This window comes from Gymnogyps californianus, chromosome 14 (genome assembly GCF_018139145.2).
Source record: "Gymnogyps californianus isolate 813 chromosome 14, ASM1813914v2, whole genome shotgun sequence".
Classification (NCBI taxonomy): domain Eukaryota; kingdom Metazoa; phylum Chordata; class Aves; order Accipitriformes; family Cathartidae; genus Gymnogyps; species Gymnogyps californianus.
Genome location: NC_059484.1, coordinates 19,152,559 through 19,168,765, shown reverse-complemented (window position 1 = coordinate 19,168,765; position 16,207 = coordinate 19,152,559). Strand labels below are relative to the sequence as shown.

At 41.7% G+C, this 16,207-nt stretch overlaps 1 protein-coding gene across 3 annotated transcripts in view; it reads right to left on the bottom strand.

Annotated features, from left to right (window-relative positions):
- Positions 1-16,207, bottom strand: part of FSTL4 (follistatin like 4) — a 234,963-nt gene that overhangs the window by 91,318 nt on the left and 127,438 nt on the right. For all 3 annotated transcript variants that reach the window (XM_050905333.1, XM_050905332.1, XM_050905331.1), the window contains one exon: positions 15,924-16,044. In XM_050905333.1, the coding sequence (XP_050761290.1) occupies positions 15,924-16,044 (121 nt within the window). The remainder of the gene's footprint in view (positions 1-15,923; positions 16,045-16,207) is intronic.

Sequence of the window (16,207 nt, the reverse complement as noted above, 5' to 3'; positions counted from 1 at the left end):
TAACGAGAGAGATCCTAACGGCCAGCCATTTGATGCTGGCTGCAGGAAAAGGGTCTTAAAAGACAAAGTATATAGAAAAGTGCACCTCTGGAGGACGGAAAAGGCAAAAAGCTGAACACTATTAAAGAAAAAAACCCACAACAAACACTTTTCTGAAAACTGACAGCTTCAGTAAGACAGACACGGCACCCAAACCCTTCCCCTCGGCCAGCGCCTGCTCTGCCGTCCTGCGACACAAAGAGAAGCACGGGGGGAAGCTTGAATCCCACTTGACGGAGACTTTGATTACTCGCAATTTCAGGCAAGCATTAGTCTCACTTGAAATGCAAATCTTGTGGAAGTAGCTATGACAAAGAGGTCATCAGTCCCTTTGCTGCATGTAGTAAAAAAAAAAAATTTGAAAAAGTGTTCACAAAAAGATGAAGACCAACAAATTTCTTGGGTAGCATAATAAAAGATTCCCAGTCATAATTTGCAGGCAATTTTAGAAATTAAATCTTAATAATAGAAAGAAATTGCAAGAAAGTTACCCACGTAGGTCTTGCTGTTTCCAGCAGTTCTTCAAACTCATTTTGATGTGTTTGCTCTACAAACTCAGACTCTAACCAATTTCTTCAGATGATGGGTAAAATCCAAGGAAATTTCCTGTCAGTTTGATTTAACTAAAACCCTCTGATCTGACGAGATTGTGATGTTGACATTGTAACATTGTTCCAAGCATACAAAATTGTGAATACTTTTTCTAATATATGGATGATTCTCTCCTTCGCCTTGTAGAGGACACGTACTCTGCCAGGAAACACCACTCCCACAGGTACAGCTCACGCAAATTAATACTCTGATAAGAAAGACCCCGTTACTCAGCAGGGGAAGAAAAGTACATCATGGGAAATCTGGGTGTAGTTCTTGATTTACTGCCCACCAAATTGAGAGAAAAGAAATTCCTGACGCGTTATCATGGCAGGAAGATGTTGTCCATCCACCGGAGCACGGACACCTCCCATCAGCATCCCTTTTTAGAAACCAGCAGAGCTTGCAACACCTAATTCACTCTGACAGAGTCACACCGTTATTTCCACATCTCCACCTGCTATAACATAAGGAACTAACGCTGAGCTGATGTGGATGTGCCTAAGAAGTTTGTAGCACAGGAATGAGTAAACTTGCAACCTGTTTCATGTATAGTGCCAATGCATTTCTTTGCTCCGGAGAGGACAGGGACATTGGAGACTGCCCACGACCAGAGGAGGAGGAGGACATGGCAAGTCCTGCAACAGACATAGTTAAGAAGGGTTTAAATGGTGAAGAAATGGTTTCTTTCTTAACTCTGGTTAGAAAGAGATCTGTGAGATAAGAGACATAAATTACCCTTGAATTTGCCAGATTTTCAGTGTCTGTGAATTGAAGAGAGACGCTATAGCCCCTGACAGCTGAGACCCATCTGCTATTGACACAGAATAATTTCTAAGCATCAAAAAAAGTCTTTGAAACATCTCTTGGACACCGATAGTCAAATTTTTCAAGAGTTATGCAAGGAGGAGGCTTAGAAATCCCTTAATTTGCCAAAATGGGAATTGTTCACGTTCCTCTTGTGCCTTCATTTGAAAACCTTTCCCTTTATTTCCACCAGCGTAGAAAGAGGCAGGTATGAAAAAAACTGAGCTAATCGAGAAGAGCAAGCCAGCCAAGTGAAGCGTCGGGGTGGAGAGGCAGGTCGCAGCTGCCTGCGCAGGCAGCCACGGGCAGCCACCTTCCCGTGTCCCCGGGCAGCGGCGAGCGGGGCCGGTGCAAACCGGGGAGGCAGCGGCAGAGCCACGGTATGCAATGAAAAGGCATGCGGGCTCCTTGTTATTGTACTTTATTAGCCTGCTGAAGGCAGGGAGGGATAAAAAAAAATAAAAATTAGCAGTTTCTGTTACTCCTTGTGCTGTTTTCCCTCCAGGGCTGTCACTGGTCTGTTTATTTATAAGGCAGGCTGCCCCGATGAGAGATGCCTTGGCGATTTTATGGAGTGGGCAGAAGAAACGGATCGAAAGGAGGTTTCTCAGCACCTGAGACTGCAAATATTTATAGACGGGTGTGTTGTGACACATGAGCAGTTCCACTTAAAAGTAAATGAGCTTTTTAAAAATGATTCGAGTTACAGGCATATGCGAGGGGAATTAGATATCCAGAGGTCATACCAGCTTGAACCTGGAATAGGCAAAGACCATCAGAGTATGCAGAATTTGCATTTCATATACAAACTCGATACAAGAGATAATAGATTTACAAGGAACAACATATTTCAATGTTGGCCACTGCTGGGTTTGCTGGAGACTGAGCGCTGGGCATGTCAGCCAGGCGCAGCAGCGCAGCCCCCGCGTAACCTGGGGCTCACCCGGGCTCCTGACAGCTAAACGACGCAGACAACTAATTAAATAACACTTCAGCACAGCAAAATCATCTTGCTTAGTTTGACTGATTATTTGGTAATGCTTCACAAGGCAATTGCAAGAGAAACAGTGAGGCTCAGATACCACTTCTACCATCTCGATACAGCTGCTACACCACCTGTAACATTTATTTGGCTACTTGCAGAGCCCAGCACCAGTCATCTCCACCGCATTGAAACAATCCTGTTATTTCAAGCGACTTAAAATGGTTTTTATCTGACAATTTTTGAAGCTGGAATTTGAAATTAGCTGGGCCTCTCAATCCAGCTCCTATGGGGCATCGTCCACAAAAACTAATAACAACAACAATAGCAATAATTACTATAGGAAACCAAACATCCCCACGAGTAGTATAACTGCTTCATCAGATATTTCAACCTCTTCTATGAGCAACTTGTATCTAATCCTCAGAGTAAATTATCCAGTCCACTGACAAGAGACATGTAATGAAATTGCTTTGCCACTGGCCCTGTTGGTTTCTTCAAAGTTTCTTTTATTATAGGAAATTAGTGGATCAATTAACACTTATTGAAGCACTTTTTGTTTCACGGGCAGAAGAACGCTTGCAAAGCCTGACGGAAGATCTGCAACTTAGAGACTTACCGCGTGGGAGGAGTAAGGCAACGGCTCAGTACAATGCGGTACCAAGTCCCCCAGCCTTCCTTTTCCCTTCCCTCTTGCTTTCTCCTTAAATGAAATTACCCGTGCCAGTCTTCCCTTGCCCAGTGTTTAACAAAAGGAAAGCTGCTCAATGATCGCTCGGAGCTGCTGGTCTTCTCCCAGGAGCCAGAAGAATGAAGCTAACCTGCCAACTCTTTCTTTTATTTTCAAAGCTCTTGGACACATGATGCCTATTGCAGGGAAAATCTTTTATTGCCCAACGTCCTCTGTTAAAGAGCTCTTACAGAAGAGGAATCCAACAGCTCATTACTTCTATCTGCTCAACACACTTTTGATATAATTGTATTAGTGCCTCATTGCAGGGCTTTAAAAGTGAAATCTGAAAAGCGGCTTTTTGCCATCGGTTTATTTATTTGCTGAAGCCCTGTTTATGCGCTAGAATACAAACCATATTATTTGCAGTTCATATAATTTGTTTAATGCATTACGTTCAAGAGGCCACCTGCGCTAATGCATCAAAGGAGTAAGTGGGTTACTCTCACTCTATTTAAGAAAGGAGAAAACTATTTTCTGAGCCAAATCCCTCCCATCAATGCACTTGCTTTCACCAAATTCAAGTCAGCGAGGGTGCAGGGTAAGGGAAATGTGGAAGGGGAGAGCAGGAGGAGACACCAGCGGCGCTCACCTGGATGGCAGCAGATGAGTTTGTTCTTTTATGTCGTAAGCATCCCTCTCCTTCACGGGAGCCCGATAACGCTGGAGGGATGCGCTGCTCTCCGGAGGAGTCAGTGCATTAGCAGCCCCTCCAGCGCCTGCAGGTTTGTACTGCTGCCGTGTCAGTGCGTTCCACTATTGTCACGGAACTCCCGTCTGGCAAAGAAAATGCATTTCCATTCTCTTTGAAAGCTATTTGACTTGGTGGGTGTCTACATAGCACTGCAAGATGAATGCATGCTATGTCCATTATAAATTGCTTTCATCTTCCATTCAGCTATAGTCGTTGGATGTCATTGTATTAATTACAATCCACGGTGCCTGTTCATGACATTACACTGAAGTATTCAATAAATACCAATTAACATATTGGAGTCTTTCCATGAATGTATCTTGCCTGACTTGGAGTGAATGAGTTCATAAAAATACATCTTAAAACAAAATAAGGAGGATAATAGCAATTCTGTAACAAATTTAGACTCATATACATCTCATATTTTAGCAGATGATTGGTTAGTAAAATGCATTAAAAGCAAAACAACTCCATTAGCCCTGCCAGAAGACGCATTACAGCTCACAGCAGGCTCCAAACCAGTCTACCTAGGAGAGACATATGTATTTTTCATGGTTTATATTGCACTGAATATACACTAATGGTGAAAAAAACCCAGTAATAATTAGTGTTAAAATAAGTAGAGATGTGCTCTCTAACAGTCAGAACACATGTCCATTTTATACCTTCTTACGCCTGTAAATTACCGTATGGGCTTGTCTCAGGGGCTGGAGATGATTTCAGTGGCTACCACCGTGTTACATGAATTGAAGACGGACAGTGCAGACTTTTATGCTGTTTACTGCAGGAGAATCTGGCACAGAGCTCTTTTTTTTGCTATAATAAACTGCAGTCCCCTGAAGAGAAAAGACTGAAGGCAACAGCCTCTGATATCAGTAATGACCAAATGCAACCAGATGTTATCACTGCTTCTGAAACAACTTTACCTCCAGGTCCTACAGGAATATAAACCCTATCTAGTGATGCTTGCGTATCAGCTACAGATGTCAGGACTGCCATGCTCTTGTTTGGGTTTTTAGGGCCGAAAAAGGAGTTTTGGTTCCATCTGGTTTGGCCTGTTCATGAATCCGGGTTGCTCTGCTGCAGGAAGCCATGCAGGTCGGGAAGGTCCATGCCCCCCACCCCAGCCAAGGTGTCCTCAACAGGCAACCACAGTCTTTCGCTGCAGGACTAGCATATTAAAGAAAAACACGTTAGCATTCCTAAGAAAAATAAAGAAATGAAATTCCCACCCTGACAATCAGGCTCTGCCGGATGGTTCATTTTTAACTTCATTGCTGTAAACTGCAGGAAATTGTAACTTTACGTGTGGACTTACACCCACAAACGAGTAATCATTCTCTAGAGAAACCCTCTCCCGGGTACGTAAACCACCAGGTTTTTGGGAAGATGCTGAGCAGCAGGTGACACAGCATGTCATTCTCCAGTTTCACCATACAAGCTTTAGCAAACGCTTTTCCTCCAGCTCCCAATTTTCTTAAGGGCATTCAAGAGGGCTGTGCTAATGGAGATAGGTTAGATACCCAGAACAATGTTAAGCCTGGACCAGCAGTAGTAGTGCTGCATTTCCTCTCATCAGATTGTTAAGGGCTCCGTACATAGCTCCTGAATTTTCATGGCAGAAATTATTTCCCTCCCCACCCTCCGCCCCTAGCAATGGGTTCCTTACATCAATAGCCTTTTGGAGGTGAGCAGAATATAAAAGGGAGACATTTGTGCAGCAAAATTTTTATGAGTCTAACTGTAAGAGCTGTCAAATAATAGCTGTGAGACTGTATATTAAAAATATGCATATAGTGCCTTTGCTGTAAAAACAAACAGTGCAGTGGCACTGCCTGAACTTGGCCGATACGGTGTCATGACTGGCAATGGCCCTTGGGTTTTCACAGACCAGGGTCAAACTCATCTGCCTTTTTTTTTGCTTCCATGTGTGAAGAGCAGGACGGCAATCCAGGCTGCAGGTACAGTTTCGGCAAAAGGGGTGTGATGGACAACTCCGCTTCGTGGTAGCACCGAACAGTGGGGAGAGCTGAATTTTCTCCATGATTAACATGAAGCATGAATGACAATGGAGAATCAGGTGACGGAGCCAGTCAGGAGAACAAAAACACAGGAAAAGTCGGTCTGGGCAGTATCTTTCAGGAAAAACTTCAAAATCAGTCTCTACCTGAAAGCAATTTCAGCAGCAGCTCCATCAGACCGGAGCCCTGCACTGAAACTACATGAAATCAGGCTGGGGAAAAACCCTGTGGAACACAGTTCATGTCAAAATACAGCCTGAAAGTGTATTTTGAATGTTACCCTGGTCTTTCAAGCTCTTGATTCTCCCATTTAATTTCCTATTTAAAAGGTGTGTATACCTTATGAAATCACAGGGTGAGGATATTTTTATTCTCTCTTTTCACCCTGCTCCTTTTTTGGTGCTTTGCTTTGAAATTACTGTCATTCCCACTCCCTTTTCTGTCCCTCTCCGCCCTCCATCACCACTTCAGCAGTTTTGGGGGGCTATGATGCACAGTGCTGCAAAATCGATGCCGGGTTTCAGCTGGCCACAGAGCAGGACCCTGCTCCAAGTGTTTCAGTCTGCAGGAGGGTACCCGTGACCTTGTCTAACACATTATTCAGGTTTGTGTGAGGAACAGAATGACAAATAACAAGAAGAAAGCCACATACACTTAGCATATTTCTTTTCTTCTTTTTGGTAAATCACGGTCACAAATTACTTCTCTAAGCAGCAAGCTTCTAATAGTACTGCTGGGGAAAATTATAGGATCTAAGTGTGGCTTAAAGCATGAGTTCAGTGGGACCTGTACTTACTGGTTTGCAGAAAGAGAAACAAAAATTCTGCAGATGTATTTTATATACTGCAGAGGGAAAATCTGACGGCAGAAGCGGTGCTTTGGAGGCACGGCAGGCCTGAGCTCTGAGTTCTTTATTTCTATTGATGGCTCTTGATGTTCTTTCTGAAGTTTTGATCATCAAGAAACTTGAGAATGAGCTTTTTATGATGGTGCTAAAGACAGACATTGGCAACAGCTGAGTTTCACCTCAAATCCTGATGCCACTGAAGCATCTCTGAAGCTTTTTACTTTTCTCTATAGGCTAGCACCTTATTTTATTCTTTTTGGAAGTACTAAAGCAGAACCAACCTTTGAGTTCAGCTTATTCAATTTCCTACTGCTATTTTTTTCAGTTTCTATCTGGACATCCTGGATTTGTCAAGGAGATTTTCTCCTGTGAAGAACATGAAATAAAAACATCTCAGCTGTGGCTCTACATAAATCGTATCATTGCACTGGGGATATGTACTGTATTTGGTAATTTTCTGATGGCTGCTCTGGCATTTTGATTAAAAAATTAGCACTGCAGCTCTGTAGCGCTATACAATATCAATAAAGTACGTGCTAAATGAACTAAGAACTGGCTGACAGACAGATCTCTCAAAGCATTTCTCAGAGGGGACCACTCAAATGGGGCTGTTCCTAGTGGTGCCGCATGAAGAGTCATCCAAAGCCCAAATCTGTTCAACATCTCCATCGAGATCTGGAACGAACACAGAAATCCCAGCTGATGCTACGGACACCAGAGAGTGACGGAGCGGAAGGGCAGGACTGATGAGCTTTTTGGGTTAGCTAGTAACCTGCATCCGTGCACAATAAAGTATTTTAATATAACCACATATACAGTTACATATAACACATTGACCACACGTCCAGGAATGAGGAATGCAGGACAGAACTATAAAATGAAAACCAGATGAGGTAACTAATCCTGCCTCCACCTTTAGCAGGGAAAAGGGTCAGTAAGTGACAAAACACACAACAGCGGCCAAAGACCAGTGTGATCCCTGCCTGGATGGTGAGGAAAGGGTTATATGGGAGATTTTACCCCCAGTGCTGGTGGTACTGAACCTAGAAGGCACCCTTACGAGCTACGCAAGACAAATACAACATGAATCAGGAGCAGTAGCTGCAGTAGACACATCTGAGACAGGTGTTAGATACACTTTTTCTGATATATTAAGGAACATTTTTGGCTGTAAAAGCTATGAATCTGCTCAACTGGTCAAAGAAAAGCTGAAGAGCACGTAGATACAGAGAAGCAATTCAAAGCATCCATGAGATGCCTGAAAGGGCAAAGAGAGAACATCTGCAGCAGCTTTCCTTAGATGAGGGCAGATTTCGAAAGAAAAATATAGCTCTAGGAATTACCCACTAGGAAAAACAGGTAGAGAAAACAAGAAACAAGAGGAAAACAGCAGCTAAGATGTTCCAGTCTGTATGTAATAAAACAAGATCCAGGAAAGCCTGCCCAGGATGCTACCATATCATGCCTTTGACTTCATGTAAAATCTTACACCTTTTAACTATGACTTTGCCCATTTTTAGTGAAAAGATATTTTTGCTTCACGACTATGCTGCATTTGCTTCACAAATTCCTCAAAAAGAGAGACTTTGACTGAAAAATAAAAGGAAAGGCAATGCAGAAAGTTTGGGTCCGATTTTCAGAAACGGCCTCTGGTTTTGCAAGACCAGAACAAAGCCAAAGGAAAGCCTGCAATTCTTCATTCCCAGCTCATTGAAAATGCAAATGATACCTTTTAGATCCCTACCTACGTGATCTGAAGGTGCACATGTATGTCTAGGACTGTCAGCCATTTTATGATCTCACCAATATTTGTTATTTGCTGTTCACTGACGTAATTTTGTGTCTGCAAGCAACTGAAAATACTATTATTTGTGTATGTGAAATTGCTTCAGTGAACATTGCCAGTACGGATCAAATAATTTTTTGAGAAATGGTATTTGCCTGGTTTTATGCACCAGTGAGTCACTCATAAGCACTTATAAATATTTAAATATTCTACTCCTGCAAGAGTGCGTGTAGACATTTGATACGGTTTGTACTACATCGCCTCTGAAGCACTACTCCACATTGCAAATTCTTGCATTTAAAACCAAGATTAACAAATCAATGCACCCTGAAAAGCATTTTAAAATCACCAGTACATTGTATTCTAGCGAGTTTTCTTTGCAATTTGTAGACAATAGATTTCCAATAACAACTTGTAATCAGTTCATTTTCTCTTATTCAGTCGTTACATATTAAGCCCGTTGATATTTTGCAGATGGTACCTTTTGAAATGAGAGATATTTGACAAAATACTAGAGTTTGGCAATTCACACTCGAGTGCACTGGTTCCGGCGTGCAACTAATATGTCAGAAAGAAACAGCAAAACCAGTGTCAGATACTCTCCCTGCCTTTTCATGAAAAAATATGGACAGCAATTCTTGCCCAAAAAGGATGAAATCACAATCATTTTAACCATGTCTACATTCGCCATTAATTCTGCCAAAATTTTATTTCAGGAGACTCTTTTAATTCAAATCATAATGCCAAAATATATAAAATAAGCAGAGTACAAAACTGAACAGCAAGCCTGGTTAGATGAATTAATGTCTGGTCTCAATGTTGAAACATTCCCCTTTTTGGCCTAAGGCAAAACCATGTCCCTCTTTCCACTGGTAAGCATGCATCCACATGCAACATATTTTTTCTTGATCTGAGCATTCTTAGTTTTTTCTGTGGAACCACATTTTAGCTTTTGAAGCATTTTTGCTTAGATTAAGTTTGTCTTTCTTGCTACAAATTAATTCTGGGGTTTTTTTTCCCCTCTGAGAAAACACCTTTTACTTTGTTCAAAATGCAGCAAAACAATTGAGAATACACAACAAAACCCGACTCTGACAGCTGTTTTGTGGAACTGCAAACAATGCAGGGAACTTTGCTGGAGCCCAGCGACATATTTTAGACTCGAAGCTCAGAACTGAAGATTTTCACAATGAGAAGAGCTTTAAAAGAGAGAGAAAAAGAAATCACCTTTTTTGCAGAATGTGTTTCTTTGATAGCAAGGGAAGAAAAAAAAAAAAAAGAAAATCAAAGCAAGAAAATTTTCCACGTTCAAAAATTACCTGCCTACTAAAATGGAGTAAGGATGAACTCACTTAGATATCCCCAGTTGAGGCATCCTAACAATCAAAAATTACATTTCCAGGTGCAACAGGATCATTCCCAGTGCTCAAGCCAGGCACCTTACACTCCATTTACGAGTGAGGCAAGGAGTTAGGTGCTTCTGAAGATGATCTGAACAGTCAAAACTTATTGAGCTGGGAGATCCCGAAAGATGATCAAAGGCACCTCCGACCTCAAGCGTGTGCCCGGAGCTAAGCCCTGTGCTGCAGCACGGGCATCAGCCCACGCACGGAGAGCCCCTGAGCACTGGTTTCTGTATCTCGGCTTTGCTAAGCTGCTGTGCCTACCGACAACACACCGCTGCTGGCTCGACCCTAATAAAGCCTAAAAACCCAGTGCAGGATCACGGCTCGGCTGCGGAAACGCTGGGTACTAAATGCCATTGCAGTGACTTGGATGCTTGTTGGTTTTTCCTGTCATCCCTGCTCAGCCAGTCTGCACCTGCTGCAGAAAACAAGCTAAATAGTTTTAGATTTCTGCTTTTTTGCTTGATTTTTAACTTCTAGTTTTGTTTTCACTTTAAGATTGCACTATTAAATTAATCATTCCAGAAAATGCCCAGTAAGTTGCCTTTATCCTCAGTAACACGGCTGCACATCATTCCTCAAGGCAAGCAGGAATGGGTTGCTTTGGCCAACTGAAGGAAACCTCATTTCTTTCCTGAGTAGTTCACATCACCTCTAACACTGCCTCAAACCGAAAGCAGAGGCCAGCGCTCCCCTGCTTGCTAAGATGTGTTTGAAGTTTAGATATCACATAGCTCACAGGAGAAGCAAATCAATGTTGGTAAGCTAATGAATTATTTCCAAATTTGTATCAATATCTGCAGCAACACGAAAGAAAAATCACGTACCAGGGAGATTACAGCTGAAGAGGCAGAGCATGGGGCACAAATTGTCACTATTTTAGGACTATGATTTCATCCTGTAGATAACTGTTGCTACAACATTGCTTAAGAGAACACCTCAAGCAAAACACTTTATCTCACAATATAGTTCTCCAATAGAATTAACTGGGCTTGACCAATCTAGCTGGAAAGTAGCAGTAACAAATACCCCACCCTACGTGCCATGCCATCAAGGAGAACAGCTTTGTAAAGATGTGAGTAAACACTTCATCTGAACATGGAATTTACAGACGCAATTTCTGCTGGAACAGCTGGCTCGCTAGGTGTACGTGGAGTACATATGTTACGGACATATTTTTCCAAATACGGGTATTCATTTTCCTCACACAGAATTTATTTCTCACCTTTCTTAAGATGAGATGTCTATCAAGAATAGATACACTTCTGAAAGCTTCCTTCCTCACTCAACAACTCCCTCTCCCACTTGACTCAACAGCCCTTTTTTAGGTTTCGTTCCATCTTCCTCAAGGTAGAGCTTAGCTTTTCCCCAGCAAGCATCTATCTCCACGCTTTTGGGACAACTACAAAGCTCTGCCCTAAAGTAGTTTCCAGCAAATCAGAAATACGCACACCTCAAAAATAAATCTGTTTTATACTCCGCACTTCTAATGAGCCTCCGGAGGATGCCTGGAGGGGTCAGGGATGGGTGGCTCACTCCTCTACACCACGCGGTTGCATTGCCTGGTGGGGAATACAGCTACCGGAGATTTTAGGATCACTGCAGTAAATCCGGAGCCAGTCCAACGCCATTCACTGCTGCTTCTCTGCATTGGCAGTGATTTATCCAACACCCATGCCCAGCCCAGGCTCCCGATTCATTTTTTCACCTAGTTCATTCAAATTCACCCTTCTCTCTGGTTTCCCAGTCCCCAGTTGCAGTGCTGGGAAAGGCCCACGACACGAGTCCACGCCGCGGGCTGGTACCATCCGTCCTCCCTGGCTGTTATCTAGCATTTCCCTGACCTCCCGCTGCAAGCGTATATATCCCATTTTCATATTTCTCCATCATGCTTTTTTGATAAATATTAGGGACTGTTAAAAAAGGAAAATTGGAACTAAAACAGAATCAGGGAAGAAAGCAAACTCCTTTTAAAGGGTTTAACAGCATTATAAGAGGAAGTTTAAGAGAAGAGCACATTGATCCTGCAGCCTCTTCTGCATTCATTCCTGCATGCAACATACTCCTTCTAAACAATATTTGTGTTCTTTAGATAATAACATATCCATAGATGGTAACATATCTCTCGTCTTAGAGAAACAGCAATTTTCTGTCTACATGTAACATATATGCATAAATGCCTGGGAAACAACAACCGTATTCAGTATTTTTCTTTCAAACTGCCTTTGTGGGTTTTTTTTAGTCCAGATATGACATCAAGGATCTCAAAATGTCGCTGGAGAGCCACTAGAAACCGTGTGATACAGCAGCCTTCAAGAGCCATGCTGGGAAGCACAGGGCACGCAAGGCGACCTCAGTAAGCCACGGTGGCGTTGACGGGGAAATTATCCCGGGGTATAATTTCTCACCTGACCTAGTGAAATACTCCCGGTCTTTTATGCAACCTCAGTCAAAAAGCTTTCTAAACCCAGTGTGACCTACTGGGAAGAGCTGCTGGGGGGTAGCACAGATGCTTGCAAAAGGCCTTTTCTGTGCTTTCAAAAATGTAGTGAAAGGCAAAGGCAAGCTGTGAGAAGGGGATGTTGGTTAGGAGAGCGCTCTGATTGGCAATGAGCTAGAATTTAAGGGGATTTTATCGTAGGGTTAATAACTTCTTATTAGCTAAACAATGTTGACAGGAGAAAGCCATTTTGATGGAATGCATGTTTTCCCTCTCTTCGACATATTTGTATTACAAATTGACCTGTCCACATTGATGATAATATAGATCTAGAAGATTACACTGATTTTTTTTCTTCAGCTAGGCTTTCACATCTGCCAACCTGCTACTTTCCCATTAGGGAAGACAAGAGGAATGCCAAAAGTGACATGCCTAATTCTAACGACCTCCAGTCAGATACAGTTCCAGAAGTTATATCCAAAAATCACTTGTCTGAGCATATTTAAAGTATAACTCAGCTGGATGATGTGCTTGCCAATTCACCAGACTATCTCCATGCTGATTAATTAGATGCATGCTCTGCTTTAGCTCTTATGACAACTAAGACTTTCATTTATTACTCATTTATTGAATCTTTGTGACAATATAAAGAAAAGACAACAGACTTGCTAGTACCCTCTCTATTTTTGGAATGTGAAAATCTTGAGATCATCATATTAATTTTTTTTTTTTTAATTATGGTCCTGAGTCTGCTTACCTAATAAAATTTATTAATGAGAAATTAGAAGACACCTACAAGTTGTTCTTGCCAGAGCTGCCAGCAGAGCATTTCATCTGTCTCATATGTTACACATGTATGATTAAGGCGATATGAAAAGTGATACTTTAATCCTGTGTTAATAGATATTTCTAGTCATCCTCATACATGCAAGAAAACTCCTGAAAGTTGTATTCTTGGGATTCAGGAACAAAAGAACTTCCAGAAAATCAGAAGAAAGATGACAGGGTTAGTAGGAGGGCCACTATTTCTGTCCATAATCCAAAACTCTGCACTAAGATGTGTATGCAAATGACTAGCATGATTAGAAATTATTATTAAAAATAGCACCTATTAGATGTAGTGCTTGTAAGGGTGAAACCACGTTTCAGAAAAGGTAAGAGATTGGATTTTTCTCATCCATGCACTTTTCGTTCATTTGCAGCTTATCAACATGGATGGGGATCAAAAATGCCCCTTGAATCTCTGTGGGTCTTGGAGAGAGTCGATGGGTCAAGAGAAAGCAAGAGGCACACATGGAGTGAGAGAAAGAGACCATTTTGGGGCTTGGCAAGTTACAAAAAGGCCATGAGACTCTTTAAAATGAAATGCAACTTCTAACGCAGCACAAGAATGACAAATTGGAAAGCTTTTCACATTATCAAGGTCATCTTCAAACCTTTCCAACACTGCGACGCTATACCAGAGCACGGTGCACCGAAACAGATGTAACGGAGTTTTTGAGAGGATAAATTAGATTGAGACTTTCTGATGTCACTGAATTCTGGTAATTATGTTCCTCAGCTTGCTGAGCAGCCATCCCCGCAGCCTGCTGCCAGCATGCAAAAATGAGTGGCTTGGGTGAATTTCCAGCGACAAAAGGATCACCCCAATGGGCCAAAAATATGAGAAATGTCAGGATGTTGTACCTTTAAACTACTATTGCAAGCCCAATTCTGGCTCACAACAAAGCAGAAATTTCATAAACACTTAAGGACTCTAAACCAAAGTGTGCGCTTAAGACAAGCGTTTGAAGTATTTTTGAGATTTTTTCCTACATCGCTTAATAAAGGAAAAAGATATACTTTCACCAAGCACTGAAGTTTGCTTATAGAGTCCCCAAAATTTCAGAAGTTGCAAGCAATGAATTTGTTTTTAAATTAAAAGCTGATGAGCCATTAACCGCTCTTGATAAAAGCAGAGATTTGGAGAAAATTGAAAAGGGAGAAGTCAGTCTGATTTTCAGCTGCAGATGGAGAACAATTCTCATCATATACAAAATCCTTTTGATAGACACTCATTGTTACGCCTTGGGTTTTGTTACAATATTTTTCCAGTTTATCGATTACTATCTCTATTCATTGGCTAATATTTTGTACTTGTCTCATTTTCATTGCCTACTTAAAATTCACTGAACCAAAAACCCATACAAATGACTCTTGGAATTTAGCTTCAAGTTGCTGTGACTTTGAGAACCCATTGATCCAAATATGCTCCCAAATAACTGCGTGTCAAGCCTTTATAGCTGGGTTAATTCACTTTATGGCCTTCTTAATGTATGAGGTTTTATATTTTACTGTATATCTACTGGTTTGAGTGTGCTGTGTTGAATTAAATGCATATGCGGTTCAAACAGGTCCAAGGTGACAACTGGGGCTAATTTTAAAGCGCTTTAAACATTATTATCCAAAGTTGTTTCTTTTAACGAAAAGCCGGAAGTCAAGAAAACAGAAACGACGCTCTTTAGAAAAGAGGATATTTGGCAAAAAGAGAGGTTCTGCATTAGCATCGTAGCTAATGCAAAGAGCATCAATGAGGAACGTGCTGGTGCGGGGCACATGGTGACTCTCGCGCACACCAAGCTTCTCCCACCGAGCAGGCACTGGAGCAGCGTGCCCTGGGTTAGACAATGAAATCAAGAGCTACTGAAATTACTTTGTCTATAAAATGCCATATGCAAAGATTTGAGAATCCAGCTTAAGAGGTAACCAGCTTGTTAGCGGCCTTTTGCCTGCACTCAACAGTTCAATGGTTGAATCCTGCTTTTGTTTAAAGAGTATTAACCACATACAAGTACTCTGTAGCTCACTATCCTGATTATTGAATAAACCGCCACACTTTCTGTCTGTCTTTCCTTTTTAGTATCCCAAAGGGACAGGCATCAATAAAACTTTCTATCATCCAGGTGCAGGAGACAATGTGGGCCTTTTCCAGGGAAGGACTTCAATAATGCTTAACTTAAAGCATGAACATAAAGTTATGAGGACAAATGGGATAACACAAGTACTTATTTTTTCACACTGTTTAAGTAGCTCAGTGATCTAGGGATCCTTGCAAATGGTGCTGAGGTATGTATGGAGATTGCACGCCGTAAACCACTTACTAACACAGAAACAAAATGCAGAAAATATCATTCCCAGGCAGAATATTCAGTAAAACACCTTCCCCACAGCAAACTAACTCACATTACCACAAGACATTTAGACAGGTTTCAACCCTGTTTCCTCAGGGTTACTCAGAAACCACATACTCAGGTTTACAGACCTGGCCAGTTCACCAACATCTCTCCATTGCCATCAACAAGAAGCACGACAAGATACACAAGAAAACAATAAGCCCCACACACTTTTACCAACCTCCTAGTTCATGCTTATTATCCTTTGGAGCACAGTAACCCTTAGAAACAAGCCCTCCATAGTATTTTCATGGCATTAAATACAAAATGGGATTATCTTTGCTGACCATGTCTGGGAAGACAACATTGCCATCACAGATATTCACATGCTTTCAATAGCCAGGACAGACAAAAGCATCGGGACTCACGGAAGGCTGTATAGAGCTCCTGCAGGGTTAAGCGGCCATCATTGTTGTAATCATCAAACCGGAGAAGGTCTTCTAGTGTACAATCCAATAAATCATCTTCCAGGTCCTCCTCCTTCATTAGCTGTAGCAAAGAGAATGGGTAATCTTACACATAATGTAAAGCTACAGACTGCCGTCCTAGCTCACCCCGTAGATTCTCCATTAAATGACCTTTGGGGAGATATATATAGATATATCGTATCTATCGTTACATATTTGCTTTGTATCAATATACAACCGATAAT